This window comes from Aulonocara sp. 'chitande type north' Nkhata Bay, linkage group LG8 (assembly GCF_057382095.1).
Source record: "Aulonocara sp. 'chitande type north' Nkhata Bay isolate Kocher_YH1m ecotype deep benthic linkage group LG8, A_spYH_male_GT1.1, whole genome shotgun sequence".
Classification (NCBI taxonomy): Eukaryota; Metazoa; Chordata; class Actinopteri; order Cichliformes; family Cichlidae; genus Aulonocara; species Aulonocara sp. 'chitande type north' Nkhata Bay.
In genome coordinates, this window is record NC_141351.1 from 22,808,300 (window position 1) to 22,835,637 (window position 27,338).

Consider the following 27,338-nt stretch of genomic DNA (forward strand, 5'->3'; position numbering starts at 1 on the left):
CAACCACCAGTGCTGCCTCTCAATGTCACAGCAGACACACTTATAGTATCAGTTTCAAAATCCTACATTGCCTTGTTCTCAAGTTATCACATTCACGTAATTTTCAGAAAGCCTTTTCTGTCCTTGCCATCAAGCTCAGTGAGATTCGAGCTTGTCCAAGATTTGTAGTAGATGCACCTGTGGTATCAATTTGAAAATCCTAAGTGACTTCCTTCTCGAGTTATCGCCTTCACAAATTAATGTGTCCCAGTGGGGTGACGCACATACCCCATCAGCCTTTTATGGCTGAGGAAAATATAAAGAAATGATGCGTGACTCAAGACTTCAGACTTCTTCTCAGTTCTCTAAACTAACTACACATGTTCATAGAACCTTAGTAGCAGATATTGAAAACCTATCTCAAGCAGTTTTTCAGAAAACTGAATAATTGAAATAAACGAATAACAGCTGTGATTTAATTCACATTAAGAAGTTTATCTTTCCCCTGGAATTTTGTCTGAGATGTTCAGGTAGAATCTGCTAAAAATAACACTGATCACACAGCCAGTTATTTAAATCTGGAAAAAATGTTTATTGAATAGAGAAAAAAAAAAACAGGACAGTTTGTCAAAAATAAACACCACTGACTCTTTATTAACATTTTGGTGAAATAAATCTTAAGAGTGCCAAGTCAGCTGACCTCACCTTTCTTTCCAAATATAATCTGTAAAATCTGTGAATGCAGCTGCAAAAGATGCAGATATTTCAACTTCCTGCACAGCATCTTCAGGTAAACCCTGACAAACCGCAGATTCCATCTACTAAACAAAAAAGGCTACAAGTGTATTATTATTATTATGATTATGGTGATACAAACACCAAAACAGCCTCATGTACAAAAAAAAAGAAGAAAAACTTCACGTCACCCATATAAAATGTCATTTTTTGTGATATTACCAGCTTTCGTTTGGATTTCCTTAAACAGTTTTATAATTAGTGTTAATTTAATGTGTGAAAACGTCATGCCTGGAGGAGTTAGTATTTACAGACTGTGACATAAAGTCAGCTTGTGTCATTTGGCAAAGTCGTAAATGAGGCAACAATTTGCCAAACCTATGAAGGATAATGACCCTTTTGCTTTTTTTTTTTTGGATAAAATACATATTACACATAATGAGAAAACACCTCAAACAGAAAGCCATACACCTTTGTCATACACCCCAGTTCTGCTGCAACAAACCAGCGTACCGCTGGCTCTACTTCCAATAGAATCTAGACACAGAGATTCGAGTATGTTTGTATTAAAGGCTTCGCCACAGCGCTCAATCTCTCCGAAGGTTATTCAGACGCTCCTCCAGGTCTGCGTCTGCGTCGGCCAGGGTCGCCTGAGGCTCCGCCTTCTTCCCTCCTGCCACCGACAGGCTTCCGCCAGTGCTCGGCAAGCCTGAAATAAACACGGGGCGTTAAAAGAAAATATCCAGAGAGTCAAAGAAAAAAACGTAAAAGGGTTTTTTTTTTTTTCTTACTTGACAGTTCATCGGACAGGTTCAGACCCAGCTCATCCAGCACTTGGGACACAATGGCGTCGCTGTGTAGGAAGCACAGACATGGAGAGTAAATCAGAAGTCTGCCAGTCGTATTGATATTGGGTGCCAGATAAACTTCTTCTTTAAATGATTTTAAAGAAGACTGTTTAATAAATCATCTAATCAAATCAAAGGACAGCAGGGCCACCAGAGAGGGTATCTCACTACTGTCAATAAAAAAAAAAAAAAAAAAAAAACTTAAAAAAAAAAGTAATAGAATAAAAGAGTGTTCTAGATCTCAAACACACCAGATCTGTGATCACTTTTAGCTCATATTTGTCTTTTGTCCGTAAGTGTGTTCTGTTGTATATCTGTCAGCTTCGTTTCATGCTACCTGTCGGGGCGGGCACTACGGATGTAAATTAGCAGCTAAATTGCTCATTGTAGCTTCATTTTTACACAGCTGCGAAAGATGATGGGAAATATGATGAAATTAAAAGATGCAAAGGTTCTACTTCCACATAATTTATCTTATACTTTGATTTAAATGCTGTACTATAGTGCTGTTGATATACTAGCACCCTTCTTTTAAACTGTTTATTCCAAACGATAGTTGTCCAATATTACACCTTTCTCATATTTTATTAGTTTTGTTTCTAATGTTTTAAAAATTTAATAAAAGATCTCAAATACAGGAGCTTCCTGGCCTTGAAAATCCATTGTCAGGAAGCTCCACGTCCACAGTTTATGTGCTGATGTTAATGCTAGAGGAAGTTTGGAGCTCTATAGTTATGAACTCAGCAGAACGTTGGCAACTTCTAGACCCGCTCTGTAGCTTCATTTTTTAGTTGAGTTTCTCTGGTTCCTAAACACATGACTTGGTGCCATGCTGGCATCCTATTACAGTACCACGCTGGAAATCATTGAGCTCTTTGTTTCACAAATATTTGTAAAAAATAAATCACAGGCCTGGGTGATTGATTTATACACCTGTAGCATTGAGACTGAAAACACCTGAGATCCAAGATTAAGAGACTGAACAGCTCAGTACTTTGGTCTGGTCATGTTCCGATCCTCTGAGAATCCCTCACCTCTCCTCCTCATCATCCTCGTCTCCCATGGCGTCGTCGATGGCGTCGTTCATCATCTCTTCCTTCATGTCCATGATTTCACTCTGTCGCTCAAACTCCATCATGATCTTTTGGATCTGAGGCAGTTTCAGCTGTGGGGATGGGATGAATAAATGAGAGTCTGTCAGCACGTTGAGCACGGTGCATTACTATTTTTTAAAAGCTGGATCACAGAATGTTTGCTGGTTATCGGACCTGTCTGTTCATGGTGGCCATGGCTTTGGTGACGCCTTTCATCGCCTGCGCCATACTGTTGTTGGACTTCAGTGTCTGTATCTTCAGGCTGACCGCCTGAATGTTGGCTTTCATCATGATGAACTTCTTAACGTAGCGCCTAGTGCGCACTAAATCTTTGGCCATGATCTTGACGGCGTCCTGCAAAGACCGAAACGATAAAATCACTGTGAACATTCTTCCGGTACAAACGAAACTCTGCTCACAAGCCCCACGGCCTCACCATTTGCCCCTGTTTGGCCATTTTCTTGATGTCAGCGATAATCTTCTTCTCCTGCTGCTCCAGCTTCATTCGCTCCCGGTCCAGTTCTCGCATGGCTCGGTTGAGTGCCCGCTGATTCTGCCTCAGCATCTCCTCCGGAGTCTTCCTCCTTCCAAACAGGAAATCCATCTGGATGTGGATATAAGCAGAGGATCAAATTTGATCAAACAAATATCAGTTATGGCTCCTTTTTTATATTCCTGCAGTCCTCTGGGATCAGTAGCCATATGATGTGGTGATTGAGTAAGAAACAACAGGAACCATTGAAAGTACCCTCTACCTTCAGTTATAAAGTGAGATTAATCTATCTATCTATCTATCTATCTATCTATCTATAGGTTATCGAATACGCCAGTGCCTTTAAATCGTTTTTATCTGGTTCATTATTCGATTAATCAATCAGTTGGTCAACAGGTAACAGTCTTCCACAAAACAAAAAATGTCAAGGATTTCCCTTCTTCTCTGATGAGCTTCTCTGTCACACATGGAGTTAAAATAAATCCATGTGGGTCAAGATAACAAAAACAGGTAACAAAAACAAAAGATTAATAAAAATTTAAAATTAGAATGGAGAAAAATAAAAGTAACTGAAATTTTGATAAACGCAGACTGAAATTACATGAAAATATGGACAATGCAGTCTGCAGTTTTAGTCTCGGTGAGCCTGGTGAGGCTTTGTTCCACATTTCCTGAGACCTGAGATGACCACATGACTATGAATCAGCTCCCTTCAAAAACTCCTGTGTTTATATTGTGGTGTGTATTCTGATCACCAGTCCCCCCCACCCCACCCCCAAGTAAATATATAAATAATTAAAATTAAAAATACTAAAACTTACACCGATAACAGTGGACATTAATGGTTATTTTAAGCCTGAAATATCAGACATCATAATCCTAACTCAAACCTGAGCTCACTCCATTGGCTTACAAACACATTATTAATTATTAAAATCGCTTTTCATCATTACTGTGTCAATAAATTGATAAATAAATGCCTGACATTTGGTCATTTGGTGGATGTGAGAATACGAGGAGGGGGGTTTGTATTTGAACTTCTCTGCCTTCCGTACAAATAAAACCCCCACTCTAAACAAATTTACAGCGACATTTTCTACACATATAAACTAAGGCCGTCTCAGGCTGTCACGAGCCCCTGTTTACTGGACGGTTACTCAGCAGTCAGTTATGTGACCAAAGGCCTGAAGTCTAAATCCAGCCTTGTTTAGCTCGGTTGTTCTCCCCCTCTGGCAGGGCAACAAAAACCAACAGGTAACCCCACCACAGCGTGAGGCCGGCGGTTAAATCTCACCGTGTGCGGTGGAGACGGGGGTCCAGACGGCGAACACGGCGCGAAGAGGCGTCAGCTAAGACTTCTGCTCGAAACAAATTTAAACGGTTATTTGTTTTCTTTCCTACGCTTCCGTGTTGCTAGACTTTTACTTCCCGGAAATTACGCCATCGCGCACACCCAGGCAGACGTCAGTTTTACCATGGCGTCACATTTGTCACGTGCCTACAGTCGACACCGAGAAAGACAGACATACATTTCAAAATAAAAGCTAGAGAACTCTTATACAGTAAAGCTAGCTAAAAAGATAGCTACAAGCTATTGTTATTTATTTAATTTATTTATTTTTTGCGTTTAACTTAATTCTTAACAAAGGAAGCTGTAACAAGCTGTAACAAAGGAATCTTACAGCCATACAGTGCTGTGATAAAGCTATTGGCCCCACCCTAATTCTTTCTTTTTGATTTTTGTCTTTTTAAAAATATTTGTCACAGTTGGGAAGTTGGGAAATAAAACATATAGAAAAATATACTGATTAAAATTAAAGCAAAGCAAAACATGCAATAACGATAAAATTATACAAATAAAACCAAATAGATAATACAACAGAAAAGTAATTAAATAACAGTTTATCCATAGAAATAGACGTTTAATGACCAGTACGAAAATGAAACTAAATATTACAACAGCAACAAAAGTACATGTCAGACTTGACCCCGTAAGAAAAATGTTATTTATGCGAAATGTATTATTTTAATTCCATACATTTCCAGCTTTGGGTGACGCCTGTCATCAGACTAGCAGTCTCAGGCTTTTATTTTGTAGGGTAAATGACTCCACGTCAGGTCATAATATCCGCTGCTTGCTGAGACTGGATTGCACATGTGCGTAAAGGCTACAAGCATGTCTGCTGAGATAGGAAGTTGGTTCTTTAACTCATCGTGACAGATTATCAGTGAAGGTCTCTGACACATCTGTGGATTGATGGACTTCTCGGGAAGCTGATTCGAGTTTCTCCAGTGCAGAGGCTGCCCCTTGTATAAATATGGCTGGATTTATTGCAAATCAGCACAGGTTGCTGCTTGTATTGAACAGAAGATTTCACGCACCTTTATCAGCCTCCCAGGTTGCCTTTTACTACGTAACAGCTTCACACCTGAACCCAAAGGACAGCAAGGTCAGCCCTGTAGCGAGGGGGCGCTCCAGGGTCCAGCACAAGCCTGCAGAAGGGCAGGAGCATGAGGGGTCAACTCAAAGAAAAGTGTTTAAAAGTGAGATCTCACTGCTGCAGAAGCAGATGAGGGGAGATGACTTCAGAGTGTCACCTGAACTCAGGAAACTGTGCTTGGAAGATTTCCCTGCAGAGAGGGAGAGGCAGGTGAAGCAGAAACCTGCACCTGAAGCCAAATCTAAGGACTGCGAGGTTGTTTTTGGCGTTGCTCCCTGCTTCTTGGCTCTCACTCAGGGAAGGAGGAGGGTCCGTAAGCTGTTTGTAAAAGATGGCGAGGCCTCTCACAGGGCGTCTGTGTTGAAGGTGTGCGAGGAGGCTCATCTGCGAGGAGTTCGAGTCCATCGGGTCAGCAGGAAGGAGCTGGACAAGATGTCCAATGGGGGAGTCCATCAGGGAGTGTGCCTGCTTGCCAGTCCCCTGAGCTACCTCACCGAGGACTCTGCACCCAGCAGGAAAGATGCTCCACTGTGGCTCGTTCTGGAGAGAATCCACGACCCCATGAACCTCGGCGCCATCCTGCGCTCTGCTTATTTCCTCGGGGTGGACAGAGTCGCCAGCAGTCTTCGCTACACCTGCCCGCTGTCTCCAGTGGTCAGCAAGGCGAGCTCGGGCATTATGGAGGTGATGGGGGTGTATGGATATGAAAACCTTGCAGAGATGTTGAAGCTGAAGATGGAGCAGGGCTGGCAGGTGGTTGGCACAGTGGGACAGGAAGCAGAAGTGTCGCAGATGCCCATCACCAAGTGTTCAGACTTTAAAATGACCAAACCCACGTTGCTGCTGATGGGAGGAGAAGGAGAAGGACTCTCCAAGGAGCTGCTCTCCACGTGTCAGACACTTCTCACCATCCCAGCGGGCAGGGAGCTGGTGCCTGGCATCGAGTCTCTCAACGTTTCTGTAGCCACAGGCATCCTGCTGCACTCTTTGCTGTCCTCCAGGAGCTCGACCACATGACAGCCACCTCAAATAGCCTCTCAAATGAAGATGCAAGGTCACTGACAACACAACCAACCACAGGAATAAATAGTTCAGTGTAATCTTGAGTACAAATTCATAGAAGACCAAACCAGAGCCCTCATACTCTTCTCTGCTGTTGTGTCTAAAAACGACTATTCCTGAAAACAGGACTGAGTAGCATTTGCTGGAAACAAAAAACACAACCCACCTGTTTCAAGAAGTTACGTAGCCTTTAAAATAAATACACATTATTTATTTATTGCCTATTTTCAAGATTGATGTTGTCAGTGGAAACCAACAAGTCTCTGCGTGATTGTTTCCTGGGATTTGTTGACTATATTTTCTCTGCTATCTGTTATTTGGCATTGATGTTATTTGATACTTGTTACTTGATATCAATGTTTTAAGTCATCTTACTGTGTAATTTGTATCTTTGTACAGCACTTTAGTCAACGCTACTGTTGCAATTAAATGTGCTATATAAATAAACTAAACATAGGTAAACGTCCACATTTTCAAACCTTATCCATGTGTGTTTTGATTCAGTACCGGAGTACGTCCTGGTTGCCCAGCATCAGGACTGTGTAGTGTCTATTATTTTTATGTCTTTTGCTCACATTTTAAGGTAGGTTTCTGTATAATCAAACATGGATTTGGGTACGCCAAAGTTTCAAGGTGCAAAATGTCCTCCACATGTCAGTTTGAGGAACTTTTGATTGCACAATTGAAGCATGAGGACCAAGCGTGACAGCTACACTTTTACTGTGTTTTGCTCCACACAAGGTTTCTTTTATCCCCCTCACAAATGTTGCTGTCCTCCTCACAGACCCTTGGTTGTGTGATGATACAGTAAATCTAATTATGATTTTTCTGCATTTGCAAAAAAATATTTGGTAACACAGTGTTTCTTGTTTAAGTTTTGGTCCTCCTCCAGAGGCCTGGATGTTTGAGGATTTGATGGTTCGGCTGCACCTTCCTGAACAGAGACCTCTGATGTTGTTCCCAGAGACTGTTGGAGCCATGATTCCAGCTCCTGTTACCAGTGGGACGCTTTGATTTTACCTTCCAGTTGTTCCTTGAGCCACTGGGAATTCTTGATTATCTCATATCCCTTCTATCTAATGCTACTGTCAGCTGCTATTGCCCAATCTATCACAGCTGCTGTCTTCTGCTCTTTTGCAATCACCGCTATCTCTGATTGGTTGGCCAGCAGCTGCTTGTGTATCCCACAAGATTCTCATCCACCTCAGAGGTGTCTCCCATCACAACAGATAGGTTCCAACCCCTACCCGCTACTTTAGGTTGGATAAGTGGCGGGTAGGGAATGGCAGATAACTTTTCGGACTATTCCTCCAAAAATGTGCATATGTATATATGTATGTATATATATATGTTTCAGCATATAACTTACATTTTAAGTCAACTGATTTCAATTTTCTCTTTATCTGCTGTCTTTTGTCTTCGCCTTACACGTTATTTATTGTACACATGTTGACCCTTGACCAAAGAAAAGAAACACCTGTGGAATAAGTGACACCATAATGACTCATATGCATTTACTGCCCCAGTACACCATGACAATGAGTAGACATGCACAGCACAGTAGGAGGACCTCCCCTAAGTGGAATGCAGCCCTGATTAATAAACCAGTGCTTTTCCTGCTGAGACATGCCGACTGTCCGCTGAGGAAAGAAGACTGCGGTTACGCTTCACATCAAACACTACGTGTCCAAAGGTTTGTGAACATATGATCACAGCAGCGGGGAATTTATCAGTCACAAGACCATCAGTGACGTGCAGCACTGATACTGGCTGATAAGGTGTCGATCACATCTGCTGCTTTAGTTTATCTTGGAGGCATGAATAAGGGTGACGTCAGGGCTCCATGCAAGCTTGTCAGGTTCTTCCTCACCAAACTGTAAAACTATTTACTGAAGCCCAGGGCAAATGCACAATTTTTATTGGTTGTCAGATTGTAAGCTCATAGTTTTGCTCATCTCCTGTGACAGGTGTGTTCCCATGAGTGTTGTCTTCTTCTTTACTATCAGGAAAAACAAGCAGTTCTTACACTTCTATTAACAAGAATCCTAAGAATAAAGGAAAGACAGTAGGAGATGTCTACATACTTTTGGTCATGTTACTGAGATAAGATCTCCATTTAAAAAACACTTCGTTTTTTTGTAGAAACTGAAAACTTAAAGTGACATTTACAAATTAATGAAAAAATAAAAAGTTTGTGGAAATATACTAATTTTTTTTGTTTAAACCTTTACAACTAAAACTGCAAATACAAACCAACTTTCATTATCTAGCAAAGAAAATAGCATTTGAAGAGAATATAATGAAAGCTAGAACAAAACAGATACATAAAAGTTAATTTTTCATATTCTGACTGCTGTCAGACATCTCTGACACAGTCATTTCCTAGATTTTTATATAAATAAAGTATTTTTTTATTATTATTTTCATATAATGGCTTTCATATCAGTTACACACATCAGTGATTTACTCAGGAGGTTCGACCTGTGCCTAAATGATACTTTTCATCAGGTGGTAATTAAGTCCTTTTGGACTGCACCAAGATCCACATTTTTTCCAGAAAGCTAAAAGCTTTCCAAGCTTTCACTATAACAGCTATTTACATCCAAACCAATCCTCACTCTTAAGAGGTCAAACTTAGTTTGGTAAATCTTATTTAGGATTTTAACATTCACCCTTATACTTTCTGCTTTTCTTCAACGTCAAATTTCAGAATATGATCACAGTTTATCAGTTTTAATTTCTATTATTAGAATTTTTGTCTTCCAATTCACTTAAACACAGGTTAGTCACCAGTGTGGGTTTCCTCATTTTAGTTTAAGTGCTTCAAAATTTTTTAATTGTGTTTTTTGTTATTTCAGTGGTAGTTTTAGCTTGTCTTTATTATGTAATGGGTGGCATTTGTCAGGGACAGATGAAATGTTTAAAACTGTCGCATAATAAAATAGTGGTTTAACACATTTGCAAATAAGCGAAAGATTCCCAGTTTCATCACAGGAGTTGGCACAAGTCCCTTTCGGGTTGTGTCAGGAAGTGTGTCTAGTGTAAAAAATCTGTCATAACCGCCACATGGAATGACCTGCTGTTGTAGCTCCTTTTAAATAAGCGTCAGGGGCGGATCTAGAGAAATTGTCTCAGGGTGGCATGAGGGTGGCATGGAAATCAGATTGGGTGGCAAAATCAAAGCTTTTTTTAAAAAAAAAACCAAAACGCAGGTTTTACATATGGTTAAAATGATTCAAATGCAGTAAGTATACACATGTTATGTAGACCACATAGTTAAACATTCAGTTACATAAAACATGTGAATTTTGACTTTATGCACTGTACAGCCTGTATAATAAATAAATATGTAGCCCAATACGTATAAAATCCAGAAAGCAACACAACATGGGGCGGTTCATTTACAAGGAAAGGTCTAACTTAAGTTTCGCTTTTGGAAAAAAATTACACTGTCAGGAACAAGATTTTAAATTTGTATTTCACCTTCAAATTGTTTTATTTTATTTTTTACCTTGCCTTGCTTGGCATCATTCTTTTCAGCACAACCTCACGTGTCTGAATTTACAGTTATTTTTTCATTGACATACTGTATTAACACAACTGATCTGAAATCACACAAAAAACATAAAATCCTAGTAGTAGTTTTTTTTTTTAACTGTAAAAACCACAAACATGTTTAGTAAATTATTTTCACAACTTCAAATGCAAATATAAATTGTACATTTTGAAAACTTATGCATACATTTTGTAAACAATAAAGTTATATACAACTATTTATCTAAAAATGCAGCCAACACATCTGGTGTTTGTTTTTTAAAAAAAAAAAATTGTACAGCCATTTAAAAATACTACTATAACTAAAACGAAAAAAAAATTTGGTGTTACGATAAAATGTCCCAGAAATTATTTTTGCCAGTACAAAAACAGAGGAGAAAACCACAGGGATAAACCCTGCAGGCCTCTAAATAGGTCTTTCACTTCTCTGGTTTTCCACCTGGAGACAGTTTACATTGCACACTAAGTATACCCTAACTCTAAGATCTAAAAAAAAAAATCTTAACCCCCCCCCACCCCCCCCCCACCAAAAAAAAAAAAAAATCACTATGAGGGTGTCCAAATTCATAGGCGACACCATCACACCCAAAACCTCCCCTTCTTCCTAATCATACGAAACCCACGTGTTGCCGTTTCCACCAATAGGAAAGAGGTGGCTATTTTTCCTTATTTACTGTTTTCGCGCTGTCCTTAGAAGACGCTTTTTTTCTCTTTATGTGCAAAAATGTTATGTTGTAGACATTGAAAGAAATATTATATATTATAATTTGGCTCTTTAAAAATCTTCTGGGTGTGGAGCTTCTTTATGAAAACTAAAAACCTGACAGGACATCTCGGTCTCCATAGGGTGGCAGTAGCGGAGTAGCAGTAGCAGCGGAGGTACCAATCAGCCTGCCTGATGACTGAGGAAGAAGAGCGGAGCACACAATGCACTGCACGGTTGACAAGGGTTGTGTCTCCCTGGTTTTCGCGATAAATCTCCAGTTCAGTACAAACTCTCGAAGAGGCAGCAGTGGAACCGACCTGTTTCTTTCTTTATAACCTACACACTGGATTTATCGAGGGAAAAAAAGAATTCGGTGACCGGAAACGACGGCGATTGGTCAAGCTTCTCCTAAACATTGGATTACAGAGGCTGCATGAAGGAGCTGCCCAGCCCAACGGGGCTCGGCCGACACCCTCGTTTATGGAAATCGACCCCGAGGCTTTGATGCTTGGGCCTCGGTTTTTTTCCTTTATGATGGAGGTGGAACGACTCAACAGTTTTATGTGAAGGAGAGGGATATTATTTCGTGGATAATTCGTAGAATAAAAACCCGCTTCCGTATTCTTCCTGCTTCCTCTTAAAAAATTAGAGATAGTTGGTTGTTGCTAACAGCTGGATTGGCTAACGCTGACTAGCATCCATGCTAATGTTACGTCTTTCTTTTGATGCGACTCAGCTACCACTATCGGCCATCAACAACCCGACAGGAGAAGATTTTGCCCTCTTGGCTGCTGATTATTAGTTATATTCACACTCCACAGCCCGGCTTATCAGTGTTTACAGAAACGTTTTAAGAATAAAGTTGTATTCTTAGTTTGTCGGGCTTATATTATTATAAATTGAATTAGCCGCGTATAGGCTAACTGACGTTCGCTAACAGCAGCCATTTACTATTTAAAGTAAAGCAGACAGCTCTTTTTATTCCTCGTAAGGCGTAAATTAGAGTAACTGTCAGTATTAAACGGTCAGTTTCACAGTAATATGCAACGTCTCGTAATAGTCGTTATCAGGCCTGGCTAACTAGCTAATCAATTTGCTACTAATTTTGTCAGCGTGTGCAGAAATTAAGGAAATCACAAACAGTTTGTTGATTTAATCTGTGCCGAAAACCGCATTATTTTCAATCTGTTACTCCTGCGGAGGCAATCTCGCCCTGCTTTGGGTGTAACACAGCCAGACTTGTGTTTTATTGTTTACATGTTTACAACTTGTGTGGTTATCGCTTGGATTTCCTGCTAGCTAGCACGCTAGCTAACGTTAGCCGTCAACGACACACAATCAGCGATGTCCTGACATTCGCGTTAATGTCGCCGATGTTTTGAATTCCCATGTGGATGTAAGTTTGTTTTCAGATTTCAGAAATGACACTAACATTTCGCCGAGAGAACGGCACTGATGCCAGCAGCATACTGCTGTCAGAGGACGGTAAATAATAGCCACTGGTTTCCATTAACGCCATTTTAACAGAGGTTCTCGGAGAGGGCCTGTGTGGTGGTGTTTTTATTCGCGGTTCGGTACCTTCAACCGGGCCGGGACTTGCGTAAAAAAGTGCCTTTGGGAATCTCACCTAAGTTGCGAAAAGGAGGTGGCATTTGAACATGGAGGGCCCGAGCCGAAACACCGGATTCAGGCAGAGCCGGCGATCCCGTTCCCAGCGCGACAGGGAGCGGCGGAGGAGGCGAGTGGATCTGGCCGAGGAGCGGGCCACATCCCTGTCCTCGGGCTCCGATCGGGAGGCATGTGGGACCAACAGCGTGCTGGGTCCCGGTGGGAGAGAGTGCCGACCAGGGTTTGGCAGACACAGGCCTCCACGCCGGAGGAAGAGGGAGTCTGTGTCCTGCGAGGAAGAAATCATTGATGGCTTCGCTATTGCGAGCTTCATCAGCTTGGAGGCTCTGGAGGTGATTGTCATAATTTGGTGTTTTTTACACCCCACTAATCAGCTGTTATTCATGTGTACTTTCAGCGTTAGTGTTCGGTGGGGATTTGGCACCCTCCTTTCCTCTAATTTATTAAATAATCACCATCCTCGTAGGTGGTTGCTTTAATACTCATCTTTGTAAATTAAATCATCCAAGGGTGTGAAGGGATGCAGATTGAGCCCCTAAAGCGTGACAACAATCCACTCCCCAATCCTCTGATGGCTCCTGGAGAGGCCTCAATTATTCATGATCTAATTTTTAGAGGTGTTGATGAGCTGTGAAGTGGCCTTTGTAGATAAAGCAAGAACAAGAAAAACATTAAGAAAAGATCGTTTAACTATTTTCTGAGTTTGCGCTGTCACAAAGCTTTTCTTCAGACTCTCAAGCTTTAAAGTCAGGACGCATATCGATGTCAGTACCTCATATTGAATCCAGTTTTGATTCTAAAGGTGTTAAATAAACCAGTAAATGCAGATAATACTGACTCTATGCCCCCAAGTCACCCCAAAATGCCCATTTGGAGAAGAACAGTCCCTGATATGTATTTGATGGGTTTTCTGGCTCAAAATTAGGCCTTTGATGGGTGACTACACGCATAAGCATGACTGATTCCCATATAGTCATAAAAAGTGTATGTGTTTCCTGATTTTTCCCTATGTGATAAAAAGCATGTGCCAAAGGTAGATCAAGTTAAACCCAACTTCAAAAAAAACTGTACTGCTTTGGCCCTTTGGTGGAAGACCAATTTTTTGTATGTACGTAGCAAAAAAAGTACATTTTACGTTTAATTATTTACAAGATGTTGGCATGTGGTAATTTGTGGATAATCTTTGATAGTAGTTTAATCTGCCTTTGTGCTGATGTCATTTGCGTGCGTCTTACATCTGCATCAGTTTGAGGAAGCAAATTATTTGCCAATAGGTCCCACAGTAAAACTGCCCATTCACACACATACAGCTGCGCTGTTCTTCTAGGTAACTTCATTTTACAGTCAAATGGACCCATGAAGTATTAGAAACTGCTAACAGAGAAAAAGGAAAGAGACCTGCCAAAAAATTTACTGCTCTATACCAATGAAACGTCGTAAGTCCCTTTTTGTTAAAAAAAAAAAAAAAAAAAAGAAACCATATCCTGTCTGTAGTTTTTCTGTAAAACATTTTTAAAAAGGGACTTTTCCAAATTAGACAAACAGACTGTGTTAGTTTGCATGAATTTACCTGCAAGTCATGCTGAGTTTATTTGCCTTTTTAAGTGTAATTTAAGTAGTTTTGCTCAAAATGACCCCATGGAAGTGACTAATAACGATTGGTCTGTAGTTAAGGCACACAGTTTGTGTAACTTTACTAATCAACTAACTAATATGTTAGTTTTCTTTTTAATTTTGGCCATTGAAAACACAAATATATTTAAACTTGAATAAAAGTTGGGCCTAATATAAAATAAAACTCGTTAATGTTTTAAATGTGGGACATACAGTGCTGTATGCCAGTCAAATGTTTAAAAAAAACCAACAAAAAACTAGCAATTTTTAGATCTCAGGTATAAGGAAATGTATATTTAATGTGGCTCTTTTTGGTGAAGGAAAATCAGCATAAACTAAACTTTTATAAGTGGGTTCAATTTACTCCAGTTTAAAATGCATTTTTATTTTTCAAATAGCTGAAAATCACATACTGCATAGCTTTTGCGGTAAGCGTAGGTGAACCAGTCATGCTTATTTTTTTTTTGCAGTCACTCCTGAAAGACGAGAAATATCCTGCATATGCGTGTCATATCAGAGTTGTGCCGTCTGAAAAACGTGCCTTTGGTGGTGACTAACAGTGATCAGTCCGGATGTAGTTAAGGCAAAGAGTCTGTGGGACCATACTTAACAGAAGTCTGCAGATTTTCCTGTATTTTAGGACTCACTGTAAATGGTTATTTCTGTCAAATAAGATTAAAAAAAATTGTCAACTTAAAGCAAAATCAACATCAACTTTCAATGTAATTTGATTGATTTGCTCCATTGAACCTTTTCACCATTACTCTCTTTGACCTTTATATTGTTTGTGACATTCCAGCAACTGGTTAAATTTATCAGCAGTTTTCTGAAAGAGTGATTTTTTTTTTTTTTTTTTTTTTTTTTTTTTTCCCCCCTGTTTAAATAATTTTGTTGTTGTAATTTGTCGTTGCCTTGAGGGCTGATACTTTCCAGCAGTTCGTCAAAGAAAGGCGACAAGGCTGAATAATGATTGTTTGTAGCGGAGATGCGTTACTCGTCTCACCGCTCCGCTGATTTTTCTTCTCACTGCTGGGGGTATATAAGTAGGGAAGATAAATGGCCAGAAAAATGAGAAACCATGTACACTCCTTACTGTAGATTTTTCTCAGAAAGGTATTGATTAAACTCTTGAGTAATTGTTTAGACTGTAAGTTGTTATATCAATTTTATTTATCCTCTATAGAGAAATTTTGGTTGCTCTTAAAGACACATGTTAAGTTCTTTTAACCAGTTTAACAATCAGTTTCTTTTTCTCAAGCAATTTGGACATTTTTCTTCATTAAATGGTCCAAATATTTCAGTCAAATAAGGTTGTTACCTGAAGTTATTCCTCAAAGACTTATTGTGAGCCAAGAAAAATCTCATACATATTTATTTATTGCATATCAAAGTTTTTATTTGCTTAAAATGTGCTGTTGGGGGGTGACTGCATACCTAAATATGATTGGGTCGCATGTAATAAAGAGGGAAAAAGTATTACCTTATATTCTTTGGTAAAAACTCTGGACACCACAGGTAAAAGACGCCCTTTGAAAGGGAGGTCATGTACAATGCTTCAGTTAAATATATTGTCAAAACAAGCAATATAATTGAGTCCACACACAAACAGCTCCAGTAATATCCTCATGCTGGCTCATCTTTTTTTTTTTTTTCTATTTTTATGAACAGCAAAAATTAGGACTAATAAGCCTGTAGCTTGCCTTTGGGTCTTTGGCCTCAGGCTTACACATTAATGCTTATTTATCCACATTTAAATCCACATATTTTTTCTCCTCCTTATCAGATGGACTGTTCTTTGAAGCCCAGTCAGCGAACTGATATGCTGGGAAGGAGGAACAAGGGGAAGAGAGGGCCGGAGGAGAACGGCGGAGGACCGCTGTCAGAGCCGGAGGAAGGAGCCCCGCCCAGCAGCTATTGGAATAATAGTAGAAATAAGAGAAGAAAGATAGAGGTGAAACTGACTTTACTACCATGTTAGATGTCACTGAGATAATTCCTAATCAAACACACAATGTTTATACTTCTGTAGCGGTAATCACCTGTATATCCTGCTATTGAGAAAATGACCTTGTAAAACAGGTTCACATTCACGCTCTTGCACGAATTTTGACAACACCCATCGTCCAGGCAGTCCAGAGTGATTAATCACATCCATGAAAGGTTTAGAGCTAACTGAAACTCACTGAAGCTTATTTTATTCCTTTTTTCCCCCCTTAGGGGCAACCTCTGGAGACTGGCTATATTGTAAGTTTCTTTTCTGCTAATGTCCAGTGTTTCCCACACAGACTTTATTTGGGCATGCCTCATTTACTAGACATGAAGCTCTACACAGTATAGCCTGCCATTACTTAAATTGCACACTTTTATTTCTTAGCGTATTAACAGTGTCATAATTATAACATTTGTTTAACTAATCCGACATAACAATCTTTCTCTACTCTGTCCATGAGTGCACTGCTGTAAAGGAAAAGGCTGCGCTTTGTTTAGAACACAGAACATATTAAATGTTATGAAAATATCCAATTTTATCATTCGTGACAAACATTATCTGTATGTCATAGACTTAAAAATCATGTGGTCCACATGGTAACAAGGAGACAAAATAATTTAAAATTTCTGAAACTATTACAATAATACTTGATGGAACAAATAGTGAAGTAAAAAATATAAATGGAAAAAGCAAAGAAAAGTTGGAATCCATGTATTTCTGCTTGCATGCACACAGGCATACGTGGATGTGCAGACTGTGTCCGCTGATGTGTTGCAAAGCATGCCCAGCAGGTTTTAGTTTCCATTAGATTGATCTAATCTCTTCCTGTTAAGATCAGTCTAAATAGTTGAGCTTGTCTCAAACTTGAGATATAACTGGAGGCATTTCCCCTGGAAAAAAAAAGGGTTTAGATTTATTGATCTACTAAAGTAGATATAAATCCCTTCTGGGTTGCATTGGGAAGGCCACAGTGTTAAAAACATGCAGAGCTACCTGCTCGGGGGGGGTCCCTTGTGAATAGGGGAGCAGCCAAAAATAAACTTGCGCTGAGAGAATGGGATGATTGATTTACATGAGGACAATCCTGCTTGCTCTCATTTTAATCCCTCTGATGTCTAAATCATCATCTGTGACAGCCCCAACTCTAGCTCCTGTCCCTGTATTACAAGAAAGGCAGACACGACTTTACATGTTTGTTTTCTTTGGACACCTGTTATGATGTGACACTATAACAGAAATACAACAGGCAGAGCTGAAGATGCTAAGAGTGACCAGGATGGACAGGATTAGAAACGAGTATTTCCGAGGGACAGCTCAGGTTGAGCAGTTTGGAAACCAAAGTTAGAGAGGTGAAGCTGAGGTGGTTTGGACATGTGCAGAGGAGGGATAGTGGATATACTAGGCAGGAGGAAAAGAGGAAGAGCTCAGAGGAAGTTCATGTAAAGGAGGGGACACACACACACACACACAGGGTTGGTGTGACAGGAGGATTCAAGGGGTGGATGGAGGCAGATAATCTGCTGTGGCAACCCTTAAAAGCAGCAGCCAAAATAAGAAGAATTGTCATTTAGAATGATTAATGTCTTTATCCTGAGATAACAAGACTTTGGAGTTTGGCTTGAAAGTGAAGCTGGGACGAGAGGCAGTTTATTATCACTCTGCTATTTATTATCATAACGTGTACATAATCTAATTTATTTAAGAAAATGTGTGCCCCACAGATAGTTTACTTTGCGAGTCATGTCACTGTGATTTAAAAAGTTAATCTGAAAACATGGTAAATGAATTGGAAAATGTAAAACCGGGAACATGGTGGGAAATAAAACAAATGAATCTAAAATATGAGGAATCAAGGCAAAATATTAATAAGAAAAAGAATAGAATAAACCCCACTAGGTTAATATTTTAAAATATAATTCTGTGGGGAAACACTGTTGTGATGAAGTTGGTTTACATTCGTTGGCTGACATATTGTAATAAACATAAATGTTTTCTTCTGCCTTATTTTCCTCTTTCAGTGTGACACAGAGAGTGACACAGGAGACAAGGTGTGTGTTGTTTACCAATATTCTTATCAAGAGTTTCCATGTTTGGTTATGTTTGTGTAGATAAAATTATTATTATTAGAGGGATCCTACCACAGTCATGTTCTCTTCAGTTGTAATCTTAAAAAATGTGTTGATTAAAATGGAGACTCGTTCTAATAAAATCCTCCTCTTGTTTTCCCGTGTAGGCCTCCGACAATGACATGGATCCAGTGTTCACAGTCAGCACTAGGAAAGGTTTGAGAAATTTACTATTGGCATTTCTTTCCTGCTGCTTTACATTCAGGAAACGCTGAACTGATGTGTCAGTCAGTGGGCTCCTACAGGGCTAAACTTAGATCTTAACAGAAAACGAGTTAAACAGGCTCAATTGTTTTCGTTCTTTTAGTTATTACACAAAGTGGAGCTGATTAAAATCTGCAGATAATGAAATGAGAGAATACAGACATGTGCTGCATACGGAAACATGAGGTGGAAGGAAACGTTAGAAAAATATTTTGGAGACCTGGAGAGGGTACAGAAGATGGTATCGTCACTGTCTGAGACTTCTTTTAATCTCCAGCAAAAGTATTGTTAGATTTAAAATAGAACCCACTTCCTTTTTGTTTCATTTACCTCAGTTTATTTTATTAAGATAAGAAAATACCATCTTAAATACAAACTAAAGAAGACAAAGAGCCACTGCTACTCTGCATTAAAAGGAGCTGCTTAAGGTGGTTTGGGTATCTGACTCAGACAACACCTCCTAAATGAGGCGTTTTACGCATGCCTGCTGTGGAGGAGACCCAGAAAACGCCTTCTTATCCCCCACCAGAAGAAGTGGGGGAGCTGGCTGGGTGAGGAGGTCTGGGCCTGTCTTAGACTGTTAGACTGAGACTCTGATCCGGACCTGGAAAAGTGATATAAAATGGATGGATGGATAAACCCATCAGTGGTTATTCAGTTTTGTTGGATGTATTCATCAAAGGAACAATTATGAAAACAATTATAAACATAAATGTGTATGCTTTGTAAACCTTTCAGAAGCTTAGTGGTCCAGATCAGACTCCTTCACTCCCAGTATCACAGTCACAGGTAGAAAGGGGTGCATCCAAAGTCCTTCTAGAAACAAGTTCAGCCACCCTGACAGCCCTTCTGTACATTTATTTAGATGCCTTATTTAAATTAACCTTAATTTAAATGGTCATTCGGATATAATAAACTGCATTTCTGCAACCACTAGTAAAATATGATTTTAAAAAATCATTTTGTCATAACTTATACTTGGTGTTTAGTTTCATGACATGACTTATTTCGGCAGAGACACCATGCTAATTCTTGTTCTGGACAGGAATTAAAGAAAAGCCAAGAAAACGGTTATGTTTTTAACCAGTTTTGTTAAATTAACTTGACTAAACATGGACATAACAGCAAGCAGGACAAACGCCATCTCCTAAAGATGTTCCCATAAATGGCACTGAAATGTTGTTAGAGACGCAGCAAAGATTTTTAATATATGACTGTTTAGTTTCAAACATTTACCCGCCTGTGGCAGACGGCTGATCATCTTTTTTTCTGCTGCATACTCAGATCCAGGTCCATGTTTTTATGGTTAATTGATTAGGTTATTAAAAACTGTGTACCACTCTGTCTTTGACTTCTAAGGAACATGAGGCTAAAACACTGAGATGGCAGTTAGTTTGCAGGAATTCATGCTGACAGTGGAGGTGGGGGCAAAAAAGTATTTAATCAGGTTGGAACATCGGATTGTTGCGTCCAAATTTTTTAACTTTGGGTTTAATCACACTCAAGTGGTCAAGCCAGTTTTGGCTGTTCTGAGGGTGTTTTGCTTTGGAAGACCTTTGTCCTTCCTGCAGGAGTTGAGAAATTGCTGACTGGTTTTCTCTTCTCTCAGTTGTCGATCCCGCCCCTTCAAACATGGGCTCATCTGTGGGCAAAAGCTGCCCGTCTCTGCCGGTGCGCTTTGGTGGCGTCTCACGGTTAATGGTGACTCCACGGGTGTCTGGGCTGGAGCGAAGTCAGGAGAAAAACCTGGAGCCACACTTCCCTGAGCCGGTTTCTTCTTCTACCTCTTCCCCCTTCTTCCCCGGCCTGCCTTCCCACTCCCCGGTCACGGTGCCCCGGTCCAGCCCAGTCAACGGCGGCAGCCGCCACAACAGCAGCCCCCCGCTCTCCAAACCCAAGCCCTCTTTGCCCCCTCGAACTCAATCCATCTACAACAGGTATGAAACATACTGAAAACTGAAGCTCAATTTCTTCTTTCATCCCTCTGATGTTGTCTTCTACATCTCTTTGGCTCAACTGTTGTGTTTTGTGTTTGTGTTTTCTCGGCGGCAGCAGCACCCCAGTCAAGCCTCAACCGTCTGCTTCATCTGTCGGGACTTCCTCATCTTCCATTCTTCCCCCACCTCCTTCCGCCAGTGTTTCTCTGCCCTTCTCAAGGGGCTCAGGATCCTCAGGGCCTCTCCGACCCCCATCCCGAACCAGCTCTGGAGCATTGTTCACATCCTCACCTGGCCTTCCTCCGCCTCCACCTCTGCTGCAAGGTACAGCTCACCCGACAGAAGCCGGTACAGCAAAACAGAAATGCTTCATTTCACCGTTTCAGTTGTTTATGGGAATGTGATGACTAATGTGTTGCAAAAATAAACCAAACCCAGACTTCCCCAGGCGGTTGTCTGGGTTTGTCTGGGGTGTTGAGGAAGTTGTGTATTGATGAACTGAGATCGGGTCTCATAAGCACAGCATGTGTTGCATAAAGTAGAAGTTGCATGTAAGTATCACTTCAGTAGTTGTAACTCTTTTGTTCATGTATCTGTGAGATTAACTTTAGTTTATGTTTCCCACACACATACCTGGTTTATTAACCTTTATGAGTATTTGGCAACAATTTTAGGATTTGTTTTTCTTTTCATCTGGCAAAAGGAAATCATGAGCAACCAGCTCCTATTTTGAAAGTTGAGCCATCCTTTGGTTCTCATGTTTTCAGCTTTGTTTATGGCCACTGTGTTGGTTGTGGTGCACACCAATTATCATTGTTCTCACAGATCTGTAACCATTTATACAGACCTGGCAGTCTTTTCCTAAACGATGGGTGTCACAACTCAGAGAAAACCTCAACTTCAGTACTGACACAGGAATAGAAGAAGTCAAAACAGGAAGCAGAATGATTAGAGGGTTTTTTTTTTGTTTTCTTTTCTTTTCCCAAAGCTGTTGTTTCAGTATCTGCCCCTCTTATAATCTCTCCGAACTCCTGCCTTGATATAGAATTCAAATGACAGTAGAGACTGACCCACTTGCACACTTGTCTCAGCCTGGTAAAAATTAGCAGTAATATAACACCAAAGCCTGGTGCACGCCTGCATATTTTTAAATTTTTTTTTGTCACTCTTTGTGTGCTCGACCATTCGTAAGGGCAACTGCTGTTGCAGCTTTCATCAATATCTATTAGCTGCTTCCACAAAGAGGATCTTGTCCACTCTGTGATATAAGTGCAAACCCTTGAGAAAACCTGGGCTGTAACAAGTGTTTATTTCCACCTATAGTTTTTATCAACAACCTTTTTTTTCCTGACATCAACAAGACAAATATCTAAATAAAAACTGAGGCAGGAGAACAAAAACTATGATGGCACGAAAACACGAAATGCAACACGAAATGCGGCAGAGAGATGAGATCCAATCAGAAGTAATCTGCTTGTGTGGTAAGATTAGACGTGTACATTTGAGTTGCCCTCAGGAAATCTTTTCAACTAGCGCCCATGCTCCCTGTTTCTCACGAAAATGCAACAAAATGACACATGGACACATTTTGTATTTGATGCTGAGGAAAATAAGACTTTAGAAACTCTATGGAGGAATTCTCATTGTTAAAAACACAGCAAACTTTTACACTTTATATTAACTGAATAAACTTTATATTTAGTCTACTATAAGCTTATGACCTTTAGTCCACTCAAACTGAAGAAATTTAGTGTCTTAAATTCTGATTAATTTATATCTTGATGCACAAGCTCACGCAAAAGACCCTTAAGAGTCAGCTACGTCGTAGGCTCCGCATAGATTCAAGGCAGAAGTCTAAATAAGCTTGATTGGAGCTTGAACTTGTGGATGACTGGTTGGTGTGCGTCTATGCTGAACTTGCAAGCAGCTACAGAGCAGAATAAGGGCTACCTGTGCCAGATGCAGTTGTGGTGGTGTAGTTAGTTCTTCTGCTAGATAAGACTCCCTGAAGAAGCAGGTAATGAATAATTTGGTGCTTGATAAACAAAATATTCACAGATCAGAAGATTTACCTCCACACATCCCTTTTAAGCATTGTTTGAATTTCTGAACTTGACCGCCAGTGTAAACAGAATTTTATGTTCTTTAATTTATTTTCCCGTTGCCTTCCACTAATTACTGCCTCGTTATTCCAGCAGAGCGTGAGGGCAGACGCAGCGTCCCCGGGGCTGAAAATAACCCGGCAGGCCGCTCCACTCCAGGAGGCCCAGCAGCGCCGAGCTCCACGCAGGGCTCATCGAGCCGGACGTCTCAGAACCAGACGAGCATCCCGGCGATGGCGTTCCAGTTCCATCAGCACAACCACCAGCACCAACACACGCACACGCATCAACACTTCACGCCCTTCCTGACCCCAGCTACGGCGTCTCCGATGGTGAGAGAGACTCTGCTGTTTTACTCCTGTTTTAAACTCCACTGCAGCTGGAATGTGTTGACCCATCTCAACTGTTTTTGTCTTTTTAGTTCGATAAGTACCCAGGCAAAATGGACGGGCTGTACCGACACACTGTGAGTATCTGAGAATAGTGCATGGAAACGGGAACTAAAACTGTAGGCGTATTTTGAAAGTCGTGTACCGGCCACTAAGGTGTGTTTGTGTTTGTGCCAGATCTACCCAACGTACACGCCGCCCTCAGTGCAGGGTATTCAGATTCCCCCTCCTCCTCCTCCTCCTCCTGGGCATTTCAGCTCATTGCAAGGGGCATTTCAGCCAAAGGTGAGGAAAACTCTCCTTGTGTCTGTGTGTTAGCATGATGTTGTTTTTTTTTTTTGTTGTTTTTTTTCAGGCGATAACTTCCACGTCACGGTTTATTTGAGCTCCCTGCGATGACAATGTCACAGTGTCACAAGCACTAGAGGCAAATTTGCCAACAATCCAGTTTTTCGCAGGTTTAAACGAGGAAGCTTATATTTTAAGTTCCTCGTTTTGTTGTTTCTCCCAGAAACTCCAGTAATTTCGACCAGTAACCTATCACACTCAAGTTGGAATAACTATAATAAATGCATCCGTTTGCCTTAGGGCTCAGTCACACCGGTTCTAGAGGTCTGTGTGAGTGATCCCTACTGTTTGGAGAGTTGCTTGAAAGCAAGTGCAAATAATTTGGCGTCAGCTGTACAATTTACAGGTGCCAGGTTTTTGGTGATTCGCCCTCTCCAGCAACCACTGGCCAGATGCACATTTTTGCAGCCAGAGCGTCACAGATAGGTCCCTAGTGTGTGACTGAGTCCTTAAGTGTTTTATTTGACAGAATTTGTTTGATAGAATTCAACACTTTCAGTGTAACCTGGGAACCCATAACCTGATTAAAATGGCACGTGTGCAGCTAACCTCTGCGCAGGCAGAAGAGTTAGATGCTGAATAAACTAGTTCACTGTTGACCCATATGTGCAATGTGTTTGATGTGTGCCACGTCCCAGTAGGGAAACGGCAACTTCATCTCCCCATTTGAAGCTGGTGGTGGTACAACCGCTAAAATGAATTGCAAAAGGATGTTTTGTCATAGCGTAGAGGTGCAGGCAGATGATTTCCTGTAAAGCAAGAAATGTCAAATTTTTGTTATGAAGTAATAAAATTTAAGTGCCTTTGTTTTTAATAATGTTGATTGACATTTTGCTAATTTAATCAGGAATGCCTGAAGCCTGTTTTCTGGTCATTTTCTTCTGTTTACATGTAAATTATGTTATATTTGTTGCCTGTTGAGCTTAACGGGCTTTTTGCAACCATTGCCAAATGTTGATCGGGTACTTGACAAATCTAAATCTTCCTTTTATGAGAAGGAAACAACTTGAACTTAATTTGAACCTTACCAAGGACGTCCAGGTGGTGTTAATGAAGTAAATCCAGTGCACTGTGAATTTGTGTCTCAGCCACTCAAACAATTTTGGTTTTGAACTATATTTCAAATAAAACTAGATGTAGAAAAAAAAATAACATTTGCAGCCAATTTTTCTACCAAATTAAGCAGCTGAAAAGGCAGACCAGACCAGAGTGCAAAAAATATTTCTTTAAAGTGGCACGTTCCTATTCTGCATCAGTGCGTTTTTATCTGTCACATCAAATCCTGGATTTTCAAATCTAAATGTTGACAGGTATGACTAGAGGCTAGTCGAATGAGCGGCACTCATCTAACAGCATGGGTGCTTTAGTTAACTGACTTCCTAAGGCTCTTGCAGTGTCTCTTGGGTTTGACCTGGCTGCATTAGTTAGAGTAAAAATACATTAATGTTAGCGCTAAGAGAGCAAAGAATAACGCCAGGTGTAGGCTGTGGCTCATGTGTTTGTGCTGTGTCAGTGATAGCCTCTTTGTCCCTCAGGGAACGGGTCCTGATATACAACGATTTGGGGTTGTGCCTTCCCACCTGCAGCCCAAAGACCCCAGGGTAAGGACACTGCGCTTTACTCTCGCGATGGCAAATTTGCAGTATAGGCTAGGATGTGCTGCAGCACAGTCACTACAGCAGAAACTACTCCTGAGAAAGAGCAAGATGTGCAGATTAAAAGTGGTTTTACACTTCTCTTCTCTTGTAGCTTACTGAACACTTTGGGACATCAACATTGAAAATCACAAATGTAAGCAGAAACAGATGTTTTTGAATCCCTCTGCTCCTTTCAGTTCTTTAGTCTGCATCACTGTCTCACAACTTCACGCACTCTTTGCACTAATCTCACTTGTAATCTTGACTACTACTGGTCTATTTTCTGCTCTTGCACACTCGGTTAGATTTTTCAGACCTAGAAATTATGCTATGATGTATGCGGTTATTCTTTTCACCGCCTTTCCTTTTTTAAAAATATATACATAACCAAACTTGAGCCGGGCCCCAGATTTTAACTTTTTCTCCTGCTGCAAAACCTCAAGCTTGTATGGAGGTTAGAAAAGATATTCTTGAACTGCAGGATCTGCCTCTGTGTACAAAGGCTTTAAAGTTGTAGATTCAAGATTTGTAGAATAACACAGTGTCTTTTTTGTGCTGCGCAGAAACCAGGAAAATGGTGTGCTATGCATGTTCAGGTGGCCTACATGATCCACAACCATCAGAGAAAAGTAAAGGTGAGTGTCTCTTACTGACATCATGTGGGGAGAGATTTAATTGCCACTATGCAAAGATGACAGTATGAGGTTTAACTCTTCTGCCCTTCATTCAGCTCATGCAGGCTGATCCTCACAAACTGGACTTCCGCAGTGACCCGTTGGCCCGTTTTTCTGGAGCTGGCGGACTGGGTCCAATGCCCTTACCTCCTGCTCATGACCTGACCAGACCTCCCAGTCTGTTCTCAGCTGCAGGTGGTTGCCTTTTAATGTTTCGGTGTCCCAGCTGGTAAAATGTAATTTATTTATTTATGTCTGTGCACAGATTGTTGCTGTAAATAATGTGCAACAAGACAAACAGGATTCAGGCTGTCAGTGTCTTTAAAATCATAATTCTTTGTGGATTTAATGGTTAACAAGTACAAATCTGTGCTTTAGACTAGCGTGTGAACATTGCATTTACAAATCCAGGCTTCTTCAGTATCCTCACAACTGAATTTCTCGTATTCTGCCAAGAAATTTAAAACTACATAAACAAAAATTATAAATCCCAGCCGTCACATCCCTAAGTAAATACTGCTAATACTACAACTTGTTTGCTATTGCAGCTGTATTGGTGTTTAATGGATTTGAAGCTAGTCAACAAAGTATGTGCAACATCTGCAAGTACTGCTCTAGAATTGCACAAGATGGCAAAAAACACAAACAGCGGTGATAAGTCCAAGACAACGAACACTGGAGAGGAATAAAACAAATCAAGAAAAACCCCTCAAAAGATTTAAAAGTGAAAACAACAATCAAAGCTTGGTGCATTTAATTATTTAAAATGAATAAAGAAAAATTTACTAGTTTTCCTAGATAATATCAATATTCCTTATTGATAATACAATTATATTAAAAGTATACCATATGAAATGTTAAATGAATGACGTCACTGTTTGCAACCAGAGCAGCAACCAAAAGTTGTTTTTTTTTTTTTATTTTTTTTTTATTCAGTTTGAGATGAGTTTCCTCATTTCAGTTTAGTTTTTATTATTATTTTTAAGGTTTTGTTTTTTGTAGTTGCGTTATTAGTAGTTGTTGCTTTAAATGTTATAACTGGGACCAAAAGAGTGAGCTTTAGGCTGATGGTGGTGATTCTGTGGTCAGTTTAAGAATACTTTTTCGAACTTATCAGCGAATCAGGGCCAAAGATGTGATCGGTTTCTTCTGATGTCTCTGATCACTCTTGGACTTTGTGTCCTTCTGTAGCTTTGCTGTTTGGTGTGTGAGTAGCATGTTGAGCTTGATTTGAATATTCTTGACACATTTTTTTGTTTTGTTTTATTATCTCTTTCCCTCAGGTCCAGTCAATCCACCCTCGGCTCCTTTCATCTCTCCATCAGCGCCACACTCCTCTTTCCTCGCACCGACTCCACACTTGGGTAAAATCAGTTCAAACTTGAAAGATTTTTATTTTTAACTCATGACAGTAACGTTTTTTTATAAATGTTTAGTTGATGAAACCAGGATTTTAGCTTGTTGTTGTAAAACTGTTTTTAATGGTTGTGTTTTAGATCTGTATGGCCGATCGCCGTCCTTCACCCCGCTGGGAGCTCTGGGTTCTGGTGCCTTTGGAGGACTTGGGAGTCCAACACTGGGTCAGTTTCTCAGCATCTCTACGCCTGATGTGCAAAGCTTAAAGGATCAGTTCAGAGTCTTTCAAATCTACCTGAATGTAGCCCTCACATGTCACACGGATGTTGAAAGAGTTTCTGCGGGCTTCTTAGTTCTTACTTCCAAATCAAAATTAAAGGTGTAAAAGTGCCTCTGCTCCACAGTTTGGCTCAGTCCAG

At 40.4% G+C, this 27,338-nt stretch overlaps 3 protein-coding genes across 8 annotated transcripts in view; 2 read left to right on the forward strand and 1 right to left on the reverse strand.

Moving 5' to 3' along the window:
• Window positions 1-547: 547 nt before the first annotated feature.
• On the reverse strand, window positions 548-4,601 carry chmp2a (charged multivesicular body protein 2A). Its single transcript, XM_086304364.1, has 6 exons — window positions 4,444-4,601; window positions 3,093-3,260; window positions 2,831-3,010; window positions 2,597-2,727; window positions 1,506-1,567; window positions 548-1,423 (listed from the first exon to the last, which is right to left on the reverse strand). The coding sequence occupies exons 2-6, from the start codon at window positions 3,258-3,260 to the stop codon at window positions 1,302-1,304; spliced, it is 663 nt and encodes a 220-aa protein (XP_086160490.1). The 5' UTR covers window positions 4,444-4,601; the 3' UTR covers window positions 548-1,301.
• fbrs (fibrosin) overlaps window positions 4,280-27,338 on the forward strand; it is a 33,320-nt gene continuing 10,261 nt past the window's right edge. The window contains exons 1-17 of one of the 6 annotated variants that reach the window (XM_086304355.1): window positions 4,280-4,403; window positions 11,054-12,874; window positions 15,940-16,107; window positions 16,374-16,400; window positions 18,165-18,194; window positions 18,380-18,428; window positions 20,086-20,413; window positions 20,529-20,737; window positions 22,609-22,847; window positions 22,937-22,981; window positions 23,082-23,189; window positions 24,788-24,853; window positions 25,002-25,043; window positions 25,453-25,524; window positions 25,620-25,758; window positions 26,847-26,927; window positions 27,060-27,143. In XM_086304355.1, coding sequence (XP_086160481.1) covers window positions 12,572-12,874; window positions 15,940-16,107; window positions 16,374-16,400; window positions 18,165-18,194; window positions 18,380-18,428; window positions 20,086-20,413; window positions 20,529-20,737; window positions 22,609-22,847; window positions 22,937-22,981; window positions 23,082-23,189; window positions 24,788-24,853; window positions 25,002-25,043; window positions 25,453-25,524; window positions 25,620-25,758; window positions 26,847-26,927; window positions 27,060-27,143 — 1,990 coding nt within the window. In that variant the 5' untranslated portion in view covers window positions 4,280-4,403; window positions 11,054-12,571. Of the gene's footprint in view, window positions 4,404-10,918; window positions 12,875-15,939; window positions 16,108-16,373; window positions 16,401-18,164; window positions 18,195-18,379; window positions 18,429-20,085; window positions 20,414-20,528; window positions 20,738-22,608; window positions 22,848-22,936; window positions 22,982-23,081; window positions 23,190-24,787; window positions 24,854-25,001; window positions 25,044-25,452; window positions 25,525-25,619; window positions 25,759-26,846; window positions 26,928-27,059; window positions 27,144-27,338 lie in introns of those variants that run through there. The other 5 variants (XM_086304360.1, XM_086304357.1, XM_086304362.1 and 2 more) reach the window with 5 other exon arrangements.
• mrm1 (mitochondrial rRNA methyltransferase 1 homolog (S. cerevisiae)) lies at window positions 4,700-7,135 on the forward strand. Its single transcript, XM_086304363.1, has one exon. The coding sequence runs from the start codon at window positions 5,468-5,470 to the stop codon at window positions 6,605-6,607; it is 1,140 nt and encodes a 379-aa protein (XP_086160489.1). The 5' UTR covers window positions 4,700-5,467; the 3' UTR covers window positions 6,608-7,135.

Bases quoted from the DNA above. Each gene is read 5' to 3' on its own strand.
- chmp2a (XM_086304364.1), bottom strand. From the start codon at position 3,260: ATGGATTTCCTGTTTGGAAGGAGGAAGACTCCGGAGGAGATGCTGAGG. The intron at 3,011-3,092 runs GTGAGGCCGTGG...CGGTCTTTGCAG, and splicing joins TGGCCAAACAGGGGCAAATG to GACGCCGTCAAGATCATGGC. The intron at 2,728-2,830 runs GTCCGATAACCA...CCATCCCCACAG, and splicing joins TGGCCACCATGAACAGACAG to CTGAAACTGCCTCAGATCCA.
- mrm1 (XM_086304363.1), top strand. From the start codon at position 5,468: ATGGCTGGATTTATTGCAAATCAGCACAGGTTGCTGCTTGTATTGAAC.